Below are 15,696 nucleotides of genomic sequence, written 5' to 3'. Positions count from 1 at the left end.
GGCAGTCACGTGATTACCGCGGAAGCTTTTCAGCCAATAAATGAGCTCTCTGTGCGGTTCCGTTCTAAGAGCTTATGGGTAATGTAGTTTATGTGGCGTATCTCTTTCCCATTTTACATCGAAATGAGCTGGCATTAGTTTTTCTTTCACATGGCATTAACTTTTAATTTAGTATAGATAAAAGTCCCCACATACATTCATCTTCTTATCTGCTTATCCAGTTTAGGGTTTAGCAGGCAGAAAGCTATCAAAGTTGATGGTAAAATTAAATAGCCCCATTTGGTCAAGCCTCGCCTCAGTGCGCCCCAGGGCAGCCGTGGCTACAATGTAGCTGCCATCACCTGTGTGTGAATGGGTGGATGACTGAATGTAGTGTAAAGCGCTTTGGGGTCCTTAGGGACTGAGTAAAGCGCTATACAAATACAGGCCATTTACCATTTAGTTTAGTATATGAAGCACAGCAGAGTGCTCACCCCCGCCTCCCCCACATACCAATTATCAGGGTCTTGCATGTTACCTCTTTTCTAAAAACACATATGTACTCGAGCAGAGGTCAGTGCAATAGCCTGGAAATCTAATTGCTCTGAATATCATTTAACTCTAAGGTTGGGAAATTGCTGCTATTCTTGTATAACTGGAAGAACTTTGCTGTAGCAGCATGATCAAATGTTTAAAATAATGGGATTCCCTGTGCTGACTGGGACAACTGGCCACACCATCAACAGGCTAAAGCAACCAGCCACAAGCAGACAAAGAAGACAAACTGAAGAAAAAGTTGGTGCTCTGTGTTTGAAGTAATTTAATTACAGCCTGCATCAATCCATCCACCCTAAATGAATGTTGAATGAATCTCTGTGTGTTACATAGATGTCACAAGCTACCTGTAAAAATTCCCAGGCAGAAAGAGAGAGAGAGACAGAGCAACGGCCACTCATAAAGATCAGCCAGAAATCTATCACTTCCTACAGCTGTGGCTCAGATATGCTAGATTTTAGCCAAAGACTGGGTGTAGACTCTGTTCCACTCAGCCTTGATAAGGAAATGGCTCAAGCATCATAATGATCTTTTACACCACTTGTTCCAACCACCCCAGATGATACAGGAAGAGGTGAAAAGTCGTCGACCAAAAGGCCGTTCAACTTGAGCAAAAGCCTTCTCGGCACAAAAAGAGATACAACTGAATCCTCCCTGCTGTGAGCAGGGATATACTGTAGATGGTATCAAAAAGTCTCTGCATGTTGAAATAAATATGCCCACTGGGTATGAGCTTTGTCTGATCCAGAAGTATGATTTTGGCAGTATAAGTTTTCAGATGATTAGATCTTGGTTAGTCATTTTGCTTAGACTGAGAGGAGAGATACAGGTCTGTACTATGAGATGAAAGTAGGGTCACAGTTCTGTTTCAAAATCAGAGCGATCCTGGCCAGATAAAGTGAATCCAGTACGATGCCCACTTCTTTAGACTGATTTAACATTCAAAGGACCGGGGACCAATAATATGCTCTATGCTTGTAACAGCAGGACCTGTCAGCCTGTTTGTGCAGCTTTCCAGCTGTCACACTCCAGCTCAGTCCGGCACTGCTCGCAACAGCCGGCTAAAAGAGAGGAGGGATGATTAGCTGATGGAGATCTGCTGTGTTGGTCAGCCTCCCCTGACCCCACCCCCCTAACAGGAGAGGAAATCAGCCATGGGTCTGCTGGGGGCCGTGTGGTGTCAGGGGAGGCTGACTAACACAGCAGATGGACTTTGAATAAATAAATAAATAAATCCTCAAAACTTTTTGTAAAGTCATAAGAAGAGCTGTCTTGTTGGCTCTTTGTTGTACATGCATCACAATACTCTAAAATCAGTAATATTGTAGTGTGAGCCATCATGTCCTGGATTTGGAGAGATCACATCCACATGAGGGAAATACTGATTGTAGGAGAGAAAGAGAGGGACAGCTCAGAAGAAAAAGGCATAAAGAGCGTGAGAAGCGCTGATGTCATTTTTCCTGCTGGGACTTGAGCGGAAACAAAAATAGAAAATAAATAAACAAAATCTTTGGTGGGAAAATAGTGCAGCTGGAGAGTAGCTGACAGGGTCACTGATGAAAGACAAAAATGAAAGACAAAAATAACTCAATATGTTGAGTGAACTAATCCATTGCGCTAGTTATTACCAGCCAACACGGGAAATTCAATGCAATATTTTAAACTGAATTTTTTCGCCTTTTCAATACGAGTCCAAATCTAACATCAAACTGTGGATAACACAGGAGGTCAAAGCTGTCCCCAGCAGGAAGAAGGAGGCCTTCAGAACAAAGGACAGGACAGTTATCAGCACAGCAGGAGGTGAAGCAGTGCCTGAAGGTGGCCAAGGACGCCTAAGACTACATCCACACCAGCCCGGATAGATTTGAAAACAGCGTTTATGTCTGAAAACGCTCCACGTCCACACTAGCGTTTTCAGTCATTCACAGAGTTGTGCGTCCACATTGAAACAGCCGAAAATACTTAGGTTCCAGTACTGCGCATGCGTGAAGCGCAAGAAGATTCGGCCTACCTCATTTCTGTCTGCCGTTCATTTACTTTCTGGCTCTTTGAAACGTCGCGGCAGAATGTCGAGGAGAAGCACCGAGTTTTTTAAATGGACTAACAATGAAGTGGAGTTGTTGCTGCGAGTACAAAAGTACAAAGTTGCAAAAGCGAGTGAGAATTAAAGAATTTGTGCAGACTGATATTAATCTTTAATACGGCTGTCAATATTCAGAGTAAACAAAACAACTGCTGTATAATGCCCTCCGCTATCTTAGTTTAATTGGTCAAATGACTGCACCACATGACTAAAATGCGTCATCGCTTTAGAAAGTCTCCGTTTTCACTGTCCACACTGCGACGCAAACGCACCATCTTCAAGAGTATTAGTTTTCAAGAGCGTTTTCAAAACGCCGCGTTTTCCTTGGGGAAATTGCCGTCTCAGGACGGGAGGCCAAAACGGAGAGAAAACGATGCGTTTTCAAACAAAAATGCATAGTTTTCTCTCCGTTTTTTTGTTTTTGTTTTTGTTTTTTCAAACGAAAACGTATTAGACGTAGCTTATGTCCCTTTTCCCTTTTAGTCCCGACTCAGACCGCCAGCTGAGCTGGTCGAGCCGTTCCAACAAGAGGGCCCACTCAATGGAAAATATCTTGTATTGTCCCAGTCCCTAAACAGAGCTGGACTCCAGCTCATGGCGGTTTGGTCTGAGTAGCGTTTCAGTGAGCTCCTGCAGAGTTGGCTGTTTTTATCAATTATTACTGAGCACTTTTTCTCTGACTCAACCCCAGGCAATAGTCCTTTTACAATTGTAAACTTTTATATTTCGGTCACTAAAATGCCACCAAAGCCGCCTAAATGAGGAAACCTGATCCAGCCTCGCCTGCAGCTTCTCCTGATGAGCCCTTGACCTGTCCTGAGTCGGGGACTGGGGCCCAGGCCGCCGATAGTAGCCATGTCAGCGCTCTCAAAGTAGAGTAGGAGAGTTTCACCTAACTAAAGGTAACGGTTACCGAGATGCAGCGATCCCTGTCCACCTGTACTGACGACATCATCAGCCTCCAGAGAAAAGTGGAACATCTAACTAAGGCCAAGTTGGAGGATAAATGTGACGATTTGGAGTCCCGGTCCCGGTGTCAAACATCCGCATCATTGGTGTTCTGGAAGACGGCCAATTGTCAGCGTTCACGGATGCCAATTCGCAGTTGCTAAAGGAGGCCTTTGACCTCCCAGAGGAGTCGCCGCTAGATCGCGCTCACCGTACTCTGGCTCCCAAAACTAAGACACATGAGCGTCCCCGTGCCATAGTATCTAACTACATTACTACACTGACTGAGTTAAAATCCTTTCGAGGGCAAGGGAGCTTCAGCGGATCAAGGTGAACAATATGACCATCTTGGTTTTCCCGATTATACCGCCAAGACGGCGCGAGCACATGCAGCCTTTGCAGACAGCGGCCGCTAGCTCTGAGGAGTCAAAGGGGTCCGATTCGACCTGCTCCACCCAGCCCGGCTGTGGATTACTCATGATGGGGTCACATGGGACTTACATTAAGACGATAACCAAGTAAGAAAAATACATCTAGGGGAACTGTTGATGTTTCCGGTTTACACTTCACGTTTTGAGGAGTGTATTTTTCTTTCTCTTGGGTAACTTTATCTTTGATGTTCAAAAAATGTAGTCTTTAAATGTTTGTTTCGTACTGGTTTACCTCAAAGCCCGTATTTTCACCGCAGGCATTCTTGTGATTAGTGCCTAATGTATATTTTCATTCTATACTGCATGTCTAGTTCTGTAGGATTCACCCAGTACTTAGAGGTGTTTTTTCATTGCGCTATCTAGCTGTAAGCATAAGTGGTGAGGTTTCTCTCCTTTATATAGTGAGCTGGAGACCACTGTACTGGGTACTGGAAGAACACTCCCAATGTGACAAGCATGACAGGGTGTCGGGTCGGTCATTACATTACTCTGTGGGGAACCCCTGCTCTACACTCCAAGTAAAGGGGATCAGCTGCCCAAACATTTACATGAGCAGGAAACTGTCAGAGCAGGAGGTCAGATACACATCAACTCTCTTTATTATTACCTCCTGGGCCGCCCTCTGTTCGGATGCATTGGCTCCACTGCATGAAGGATGCCAATGCCAAGAGTCTATCTGTAAAATTAGCGGTAAAGTAGTGAAATTAGGATAAAGTGATGCTCATTTTTATTTTCAGGCATTTTCCATGTTAGTCAATGAAATGTTTCAAACTCGTCCAGGACTTTAGCCTCATGTGTGCTCTCCCTGGCAGTAGTAAATGCATAAAAATAAAGCTGTTATGATAAGACTGAATAAAAACTTGCTTCCTTAAAAAGACTTAGTTTACAATTCAGTATTAAATATTACATAAAATAAACTATATACAAAGTGTCTTTGTGCATGTAGCCATGGTTCATTGTCTGAGTGTTTAAATTAGTCTATTATTATGTTATAATTCCCAACTTGTTTGAGCTGCTGTGCACCACAAACAAGTACAAGCAGAATGGACTTTAACAGCTTTTCCTGCTGATAAAAACCTCCCTTATTGGCCTTCATACTACACAAAGTCATTAAGCTATAAACGGGTAAACAACAGAAAAATGTCTCTTTTTTATTTTCTACTATACAATTTAAAACAATTTTTTTAACTGTAGTCATTTTTATGACCACAGTTACGCACAGCAACACAGCATGATTGTGAAAGATGTACCCCTCCTCGATTCAGAGATGTTGTGTCGGGGACCCGATCCTTGGGGTGGACCAGTTTTTGGCGCAGCGTGTTTTGGGGTTTAAAAGCCACAGAGACCTGGTGTTTAGAAAAAATGCATCTCAGCTGCTCTGATACTCCTGACACATATGGGATCACTACAGGTTTTCGCTTGGGCAGCGGTTGTCCTTCTCTCCTGGATCAGCTGGAGCTTTCTTTAGGAGTTTTTCCAGCTTTGACAAAAGTCCAGCTGGGATAACCACATTTACTCAGGGCCTTTTTGATGTTCTTCTGCCTCCCTGGCTGCTGTGTCAGTGGGGATGGTGTTCGCTCTGTGTTGTAGCGTCCTGATGACACCCAGTTTGTGGGTGTCCTTAAATACTGATCCGTATATGTAGGTTTACGGTACACGTCAGCTTTAGATGTCCCCCATTACTGATGGAAATCTCACAGTCTAAGAAGGCTAACCTGCCACTTTTCATATTTGATGTATCGGTCCACCGAGTTAATGTGATCCGTGAATTGTGGAACGTCCTGAGATTTGATACCTGGACATATCTGAACCAATGGCTTGGTGGTGTTCCAGGGTAGGATAGCAAAGCCCTCTTTTCCACTTCTTCCATGTACAAATTGGCCACGATGGGTGAAACTGGGGAGCCCATGTTTCTGCCTGTAGTACTGACCCTTGTATGTGAAGTAGGTGGAATGAAGACACAGTTCAAACACACTTGGTCGATGCTGAGAGTGGTCCTGTTGCTGAGGTTGGGGTCATCCTGTAATCTCTTACGAACTACCTCCAACACTTCCATGACTGGGATGCAAGTGAACAGAGATGTAACATCGTAGGAGACCATGGTTTCATCTGCCTCCATCATGACATCTCTCACCTTCTCAACACAATCCAGGGTGTTCAGGATGTGGTGTTCAGAGCTGCCCACCAGCGGGTTGAGGATCGAAGCCAGAAAATCTATCACCTTCTTCCTGTAACCGCAACCTGGGTCTGGTTTTAAGGCCTCATAAGTATTTTCGTCTATTTCTCATGATAGTCTTTCTGGTTTAGCAGAGCTGTGCACCTACCGTTGTCTGCCGGAAGGATGATAATATTGTTGTCATTACTAAGTGATGTGAGTGCCTTCCTCTCCTCCATGCTGATGTTGGATGCTGGGGCTGAAACTTGTATGGGTAATTGTATACACCTTTGGTTATGGTTGGATATTACTCATTTTGTAATAATTAAATGAAACGTGAAATATAACAAATTTTTATTCACTATCTTGTTTCTGTGTTTCAAAAACCTTGTTATCACCTATTACTTGTTGAACAGGGTAAATGAACAAGAAAGAACATTTTTTTATGTTTTACAAAGACCAACAGGTGGAAAACAAAGTCCACCACCCCAAACAGCTGAGGGAACACTCAACGGCAGACACATGCTCGGTCTCTCTTTCCTAGTGTCTTCCCAGCACGGGGTCCGCTGTGTGGCTGTCTTCTCCATTTGGATGAGTTTTGGGTGTCCTCTACGGCGAGATTGGTGATTGCGTCCATCCACCGCTTCTTCGGTCTTCCTTGCAGTCGGCAGATCCAGGGTCAAGTCAGAGGGCTGTTCTTGACACCAGATTCTCCTCACTGCACATGACGTGTCCATACCACTGTAGGTGTGCTTGCCTCATCTTCTTTTCGATTGGGGCAACTTCATTTGTCACATGATCCAGGCGGGTTACGCCCACCATCCATCTGAGCATGTTCATCTCCATCTTCCGCTCCTATAGGGCCACCGGCCGTATGACTCTCTTGTTGATTTTAGCTTTGAGGTGTTCGGGCATCCTCTTAACGCACTGGATGCCAGTGGATTCACACCATTTAGGCCATGCTGAGTTAACTCGTGAGCCTACATCCGGGAGGGTCTGGTGAAACCCCAACACCACCTCCTCATGGTGCCAGCTGGAAACAAGGATCCTTGGTCCTTGGCCAACGGTGTGGGTCCCTGGCGACACATGACGTGACACATCGGTCAGGGCATCTTTCGTCGCATCACATGGAACGTCAGCTCGATTTGGATCAACATGCTAGGGCGTCCCCCCGAGGCGACTCGCGATGTGACTAATATACAAAGGCAGACAAATGGTTAGTATGACACAACAAAGAACTGAAGTGAGACAAAGGATACAACTCTTATATGGTGCTTTTCTACTCTCACTGAGCACTCAAAGAGCTTTATACAACTCGTGCATCCACCCATTCACACACTTTATCTAAGGTTTTTAGTGCTTCTGTCTAACATTCACTCACATTCACGCACTGATGGATGCATCGGAACATGGGCGTTGCCCAAGGCATGCAGACTAGAGCAGACTGGATCAAACCACTAACCTTCCGGTGAGTAGGTGACCCGCTCTACCACCTGAAATGAAAAGCACAATGTGCACATTTTGTAACAGGTAAAACAAAACACAGGACACAAAGCTAAATCCAGTGCACAGGAGGTAAGAAGCTATAATAAAACAGGAAATAACGAAACATGTGAACATCTGACACCAAAGCTGACTTAAGAACAGGGAACAGGGTAAGAAGATTGAAGAGTAGGGAATGACTATAACTGTGGATAAAAGTAGGGAAATCAGAGAGTAGACTCATGAAAAATAAACGCAGATTTAAACTTAAATACAAACTTAAAAGGATGTAAATGAAGAACAGACTATGTGGAAAACATGATATTAAACAGAACTAAAACATTCTGCTACGCTCAGAATCCAGGACCGTGACAAAGTTATGGTGGAGAATAAACAAACATTATTTACACTGTAATTATCAACGATCAGTCAGAGAACTGAAACAACACATTGCCAGAAGAAATAAAGGAATAAGAAACTGCATTTCTTTAATAATGTAAACTATTTTACAACCATCACACTTTAAAATGGGGACGTTGAATGTAGATTAAAGAAGGACAAACCTATGATTCCTGCGGGATGATGAATCCTCCATATCAACTATTTATAAACCCAAACAACCCTCCAACAATAGCCACACACTGCAAACCGGAATGCATCCGAATCACAAACACACAGTGAAATCACTCTGTAACTATAGCTATAGTATGTCTCATATGGATGTTTAAAACATGAAAATACTGCACACAGTAATATTGAATTTAATCCCGTCGGTACTATAATGAAAATGAAAGATTAAAGAAAATTTCATTAACTTCAGTGAGATAAGTGGAACTGTTATTGGCTCACCTGGCTCTGCCTTCATTTGGAAAAAGCTTGTGTGATTACTATAATTGTGTTGTAAAAAGTTTACACTCTGAAACTTTAATGTAGATATAAATACATTTATTATATTAACAGGCTTCACACAGTCTCCGCCTCCTCGAGTCTGCCTCAAAAATACTTTCATTGAGGCGACGCCCATGCTTCCCTCTACCCTCGTTGGCCGCACCCCTTATAACCCCCGCGAAAGCTACGTCGACAAACACAGCGTTGCTTCACTTCCGGTTAATTCTAACAAAATAAAACCCATAACTGCGTTCTAAGGCTTAATAGACAAAGCTAATTCAAATGGCCATTTCATCTGTCTTAGCTCAAAGCAATTCGTTTTTCAAGACTTTTGAATAGTTACAGATTTAAGCAGGAGTGCTGTGACTGCACAGAGGCTTTAAATTAATCCTTCTTGGAGACTGATTTAACTTTTGTTTGGCAATATTAGTAAATGAACACCAACAGGCACGTGATTTCTGTACTCATTAATAGGGGTCAACTGGCAGATAAAGTCTGCAGGGATATTTGTGAACCCAGTGCTGCTGACCAAGTCGACCACAGGTCGCCAAGAATGAGTATTTGTGTAGGTGGTTGTCATGTTTCCATCAGCTGCCCATCAGCACCTGGTGCTGAGGGTAATGCAACCATACAACTGGATTTGAGTCATCACGGTGAGCGTATGTACATCATTCTAGTTGGAAAGGTGGAACTTGTGATTCAATATTTCTTTTTAAATTCTACGCTCGGTTTCAGAGAGGATTAAATGGTCACAGTAACCTTTTTACTAATTCTATACCTCAGTTCCACAATGAGCAGCAAATATTCAACAGAAATCATTTTTGCACAGTTTTCATTTAATATATGTATTTTGAACCCATGAATACTTTCAGCACTATGTATGATTACTTATCCTTATGAGGTTTAACCCACGTGTTCTAATTTAACCTTACTTAACTCGGTCCTGATTATTGTAGAGTTTAAGCCACATTCAGGAAGGACACTTGAATATTCTGTACTGAGTATAGATTAGGGCCTCCTCCTGTACTCCTGGCCCAAACCAAGCCTTGTTCAGCAGCAGCTACACTTCCTCCGTGTCCTGAGGAAGAATAACCTGGACCAGAAGCTGATGCTGGCCTTCTACTGCATCCCTTGCATCCCTCTGGCCATTCAGACTGTTAACAAACACTATCCCTCCCACACCCCACCCCTACCCACCCACTTACCAATCTGAGCCATGGTCTGATTAACCTTCATCAGTTTGCAACCTGTAATGTGCGCCGTCCTCCTGTTTTGTATATGGTTCTCTTGTTTGTATGTACTCCTCTTGGCTGTTATTAATTCTATCTATACAACTGTTTATATTTTATTCCACACACACATTCACCAGCGTGTGAATGTGTGTGTGAATGGGTGGATGACTGGATGTGTAAAGTGCTATACAAATACAGACCATTTACCATTTACCATTTCATGCACAGTTAGTGAGGAGCACCCACAATTTCACTGTACATGTACAATGATAATAAAAGGCTATTCTACTTTTCATGTAACCTATCAACATTTATTTCTCTATACATTTCTTTGTGATGGACGGTACATCATTTGACATGTAAAGCGAATAGATATGTGCTGTAAAGCCAGTTCATTCTAAACTGAACCCTTATGATAGCGCCAGTGTTACAGTTCCCAACATTTTGCAATTCTTCTTCATGTAACGAGCAGCCTAGAAGTCAAAATCTGAACCTAAAATTATCACAACTGACGATAAAATGTCCAAACCATATCATCTATCGCTAAAAATGAGTTTAGTTAGTTACTTAAAATATGCACAGTTATCAGTATTGTGAGCTCTTTTATTGGTCCAATTTTATTTTTCTGTTTGCTCTGCTAAAAGCCTGCCACATACAGAGCAGCACTCATAACCGTCGGAGGTTTACTACACTATTTTATTTTGGTTCTGGTATTTTATTTTGAAGGAGAGACCCGGGCTTCCCGTAAAACAGTCGCGACATTTTGTAGCTTGACGCGACTTCCTGGAAGATTGACAGCCCCTCGTTCAGTAACGGAATCGAGAGCTTCCGTTGTTGAGCGAAGCCTGCGTTAAAAAAAGAAATAATTCCCTGCTTTGAAAGTGTCCACGAAGAACGCCCACTCTGGATTTTACACGGACCTACAGGGTATGAACGTGGAGTGGACGCTTCAAACAAAGTGTAAGAGGAGGTAGACCTGTACGTTTGATGGCTGCTGGGGATGGAGCCCAGCTGCCTGCCACAGTAGCGGCCAGTCGTAGCGTGGAAAAAGCGCTCGAGGAGGCTGCCACGAGCGGGGCTCTCAACTTGTCAAACCGTAAACTGAAGGAGTTTCCTCGGAGCGCCAAGAACTATGACCTGTCCGACATAACACACGCAGGTTAGCTTGTTTTTCACTTTTCTAAGTAAGTTGAAAAAGCCTGCCATCATGCTAGCTTTAATTATGAGAGACGCCTTTTGTTGTATCGCCACCTGCTTCTTTCTGCTCAGGGCGAACACTCATCCTTCCCCTCCCCGCCGCGTTGCACAACACTGTTTTCAAAGAAACAAGTTTCCTCGATCCTGTCATAGCTACGTGACCAGCCACTCTACGTTTTAACTTGTTTTATGTGTTTCATAGCGACTTCTTGCTTCGGCAGGTTAACGTGACTAACCGTATGAACGTCAAGTATCTCTAACGGGGATTCAGCCTCGTACAGCTGGCCCGTCTCCCACCGGCCTGAGCGGCGCCGTTAGCGTCCAATATAACGTTTCTGCTTTAAGAGCTTCAAACATATGAGGTTGTAATTCCGTTTCTAGTTGAGCACAGTCATAATTATCGCTTTTAAGAAAGCTGCTATTCTCAGGAAGCTAACTTCCAACGAGAAAAGGAAAAAACGCCAGACGAGTTCCTCTTCCTCAACTTATGTGAAACCCTCCACGGGGTTTAGACTTTGTGTTTACCGGTGATTCATGCTAGTTATCATTATCGCTCAAAGCAGAGTGCTGTTGGTAACAGAGTAAAAGTAGTAAAAACAGTGAAGTAGGTGTGGATTAGCCTAGCGATGCTGAAAGAGGATTACCTCATCCAAGCGGGTGAAATTAGTCTGATCGCAGTGCTGCTGCTGCTGCTTTGCATATTGTAACCATCTGGGTCTTTACGGCGTGAGTGGGGCACTCATGACTGTGGGGGATAGCTGTGTACAGCATTAATGTTGGGATGTCGTGGTTTTACATTAAAGATCAGTAGTGGAAGAAGTGTGAACCTGTTCAAGAACCTGTGTTGGATGAAAGATTCAAGCACAGCATTTAAAGCCACTACTCTGTGTGAAATGGGCCCTCGTGGCCTGAAGGAGAGGCATCTGAACGACATCCTCTGCAACAGTGATTTGATCAGCTGCAGCAGAGAAACTGGACTTGAAACTGGGCTAGCTGGTTAGCAGCATCTGATCTTTCAAAATAAGAGGTGGGATCCAGTAATACCCAACAGTAAAAATCTTTTGTAACATTTTTTGGGCTGATTCAGTTCAGTGTATAGAGGCCCAAATCACAACAACAGTCACCTCGGCACTTTAGGTAAAGATTTGATGCTAATACAGATAAACCCAAACAACCAGATTCATCCTGATTGTTATCAACAGTGGGAAGGAAAACTCCTTTTTAACAGGAAGAAACCTCTGGCAGAACCAGGCTCAGGGAGGTCAGACATGTGCTGTGACAGGGTGGGAGGTTAAAAAATAAAAGCTAAAATAAGCTGCAACATATACCTGGACATCTTTTAATTACAGTATTGCTGCCCTAATCTTTATCATTTAGCTGGGTGTTTGAGTTTATCCATCAGCTTAAGCTCTGATTTCTCTCACTGAGTGGTAACTGTGATATGAAAGAGGCTACGATGCTTGAATTTTTATTGGGTGTTTATGTCCCAAGGCCTCACTTAAATGCCTACTTGACACATCATTTTTCCTGTGTGTCACTCAGTCGGTGCTTTTTGATAATAAAGGATGAGGAAGTATTTCAGGCTTTCATCACTATATCATCAAAGTGAATGCCGCTGAGACTGTTAATGATAATTCTGTTTACATACTCTTCACACTATAAGGTTAAGTGCATGGATTGAACATTTGGAGACTGAAGTCTTAGCAGAGAATTAAATTTGCAGATGCAGTGGTGCACAGACTTTCATATACTACGTATTTGTGGCTTGATTGGAGAAGCAGTGACACACAGCCCTTTAACAAATGTGTTAGTTACTTAAAGCATTTTTTATTTAAAGTTTAATACATTTGCGAGGCATGTGGCAGAATCTTGAAATCAGCGTTTCAGTTGTCCTCATTAACAAGGCAGCTGCTGACATCTGTCATTCACACTGGCTCACAGTGACTCAGTCGTTGTTTAGCAGGAGACAGAGAGTCAGTCTCTTGTATGTAGAAGGTTGCAGACACTGTGCTGCATACATGTTTTTGTAGCATCTAGCCTGTATTTGAGTGTCTTGCCTAATGAGATGCTTTGAGTTTCACAGGAATACTTGGTAGTTGTGCCTCCTGACACAGATGTTATATCAGCAGAAAACTCTGCACCCACTGATTCTGTGATTGTAAGGGACGTACTCAGTTAGTGCTGATTCACCGAGCTGTTCTGGGGCTGTAGTGCTGTGAGGTTAGGTTTCGGCTAATCCCCAAGTATGCTTCAATGCATCAAGCAGATTAAATGGACTGCTGAGAAACTTATGTAACTTTTTCTTAAGCATTTTAAAAAGAAAATCGTTGAAGAATTGAAGTTGTCCTGTAGGGTCGTTCGCCACGTCTCCAAATTCCTAAAAAAGGCTGCTGGGGGCCTGTTGGTCGTACAGCTATGCTGAGAGCACGAGGGGATTTGGACAGCCGGCACTCAGGACCCCAGCTGCTCACTTGGTGTGTGTGTGCATTTATTTATGTTTTACATTTTTCATATAGATACAGTTATGTGCCAAAGTCTAGAGCCACCCATCATGTCTTCATATTTGGAAATGAAGCGTATAAGGCAAAAACAATACGATAGAGTACTGGTATTACCACCTCTGTCCCACACTGTTATTTATTGTAATAAATCTTCCTCGGTCCTGTCCCTTCTGGTTATTGACAGCTTCTGTTTGTGAGGCTCACACATCAACATCAGAGCTGATTCTAGACCTGACATCTCAGATAATGTTGGAGTAATTATCTTATCTTGGCAAATCGACCACAACAACATTCTCGCTTTAGAAAAATCTCATGTATTGCATATTTGGTGATACATAAACAAAAGTATGTTAGAAGGTACCATTGCTCCTGGTGATCCTGTTTGAAATGCATTCTGTGATGACTGGCTGCCTCATGTCCACACCACCACCACCACCCGTTCAATTGACGGACACCGTTCATAACCACCAACAGCTTCAGTGAAGGTTACAAATGATCTTCTTATGGCCTCTGACAGTGGACTCATCTCTGTGCTTGTCCTTCTTGACCTTAGTGCAGCATTCGATACTGTTGACCATAATATCCTATTAGAGCGATTAGAACATGCTGTAGGTATTACAGGTATTGCACTGCAGTGGTTTGTATCATATCTATCTAATAGACTCCAATTTGTGCATGTAAATGGAGAGTCCTCTTCACACACTGAGGTTAATTATGGAGTTCCACAGGGTTCAGTGCTAGGACCAATTCTGTTTACATTATACATGCTTCCCCTAGGCAGCATCATTAGAAGACATAGCATACATTTTCACTGCTATGCAGATGACACCCAGCTCTATCTGTCCATGAAGCCAGATAACACACACCAATTAGTTAAACTGCAGGAATGTCTTAAAGACATAAAGACCTGGATGGCCACTAACTTTCTGCTTCTTAACTCAGATAAAACTGAGGTCATTGTACTCGGCGCTGAAAAGCTTAGAAATATGGTATCTAACCAGATTCTTACTCTGGATGGCATTACCTTGGCCTCCAGTAACACTGTGAGAAACATTGGAGTCATTTTTGACCAGGATATGTCCTTCAACGCACATATTAAACAAATATGTAAGACTGCGTTCTTCCATTTGCGCAACATCTCTAAAATTAGAAATATCCTGTCTCAGAGTGACGCTGAAAAACTAGTTCATGCATTTATTACTTCCAGGCTGGACGACTGCAATTCATTATTATCAGGATGTCCAAAAAACTCCCTGAAAAGCCTTCAGTTAATCCAAAATGCTGCATCAAGAGTACTGACAGGGACTAGAAAGAGAGAGCAGATTTCTCCTGTTTTGGCTTCCCTTCATTGGCTTCCTGTTAAATCCAGAATTCAAAATCCTGCTCCTCACATAAATAATCAGGCCCCATCTTATCTTAATAACCTTGTAGTACCATATCACCCTATTAGAGCACTTCGCTCTCGCTCTGCAGGCCTACTTGTTGTTCCTAGAGTATTTAAAAGTAGAATGGGAGGCAGAGTCTTCAGTTTTCAGGCCCCTCTTCTGTGGAACCAACTTCCAGTTTGGATTCAGGAGACGGACACTATCTCTACTTTTAAGATTAGGCTTAAAACTTTCCTTTTTGCTAAAGCATATAGTTAGGGCTGGACCAGGTGACCCTGAATCCTCCCTTAGTTATGCTGCAATAGACGTAGGCTGCTGAGGGACTCCATTGATGCACTGGGTGTTTCTTCTTCAGTCACTATATGTTTATCCACCACTACATTCAATTATCAGTTATTATTAATCTCCAGCCATCACACTGTCAGCAACGGGCAGAGAAAGAGTGATGGAGACCTTATTGATGTGCTGCTGACCAACTAAAGAAGTCAATGGTATTAGGCCATATGTGATTCACTTTTTTTCTGTAAGCAGCTCCATAGTATATCTTGTTGAGTCTGGGTAGAGACATTAATCCCTTGGGGGTTCTTGTCCACACTTGAGCAGTTGTGTGTGGGTATAATATAGGTATGCTAGCACCAACCCCTGCAGGGGCCCACAGTGCAGTGTGTGTCTGCCCACGGTGCCTCCACAGGGGATCCAAGGGAACATGTTTGGGAAGTGTTGCTAGAAGCTACAAACCTATCCTGTACTTTGTGAACTCGGTGACACTTTAACACACAGTGGGTAAAATAAGTATTGAACAAATTAAATATATTTCTAAAGATGCTAATGAGATGAAATTTTCACCAGACGCCTGTAGC

General features: G+C 43.0%; 1 protein-coding gene across 2 annotated transcripts in view; it reads left to right on the top strand.

Annotated features, from left to right (window-relative positions):
* Positions 1-10,519: 10,519 nt before the first annotated feature.
* The window catches only part of lrch4 (leucine-rich repeats and calponin homology (CH) domain containing 4), a 31,487-nt gene continuing 26,310 nt past the window's right edge, over positions 10,520-15,696 (top strand). For both annotated transcript variants that reach the window (XM_085153969.1, XM_085153968.1), the window contains exon 1: positions 10,520-10,912. In XM_085153969.1, the coding sequence (XP_085010095.1) occupies positions 10,741-10,912 (172 nt within the window). In that variant the 5' untranslated portion in view covers positions 10,520-10,740. The remainder of the gene's footprint in view (positions 10,913-15,696) is intronic.

This window comes from Neolamprologus multifasciatus, chromosome 3, assembly GCF_963576455.1.
Source record: "Neolamprologus multifasciatus chromosome 3, fNeoMul1.2, whole genome shotgun sequence".
NCBI lineage: Eukaryota > Metazoa > Chordata > Actinopteri > Cichliformes > Cichlidae > Neolamprologus > Neolamprologus multifasciatus.
Note: the sequence above shows the minus strand (reverse complement) of the source record. Positions and strands in the feature narration are given on the sequence as shown.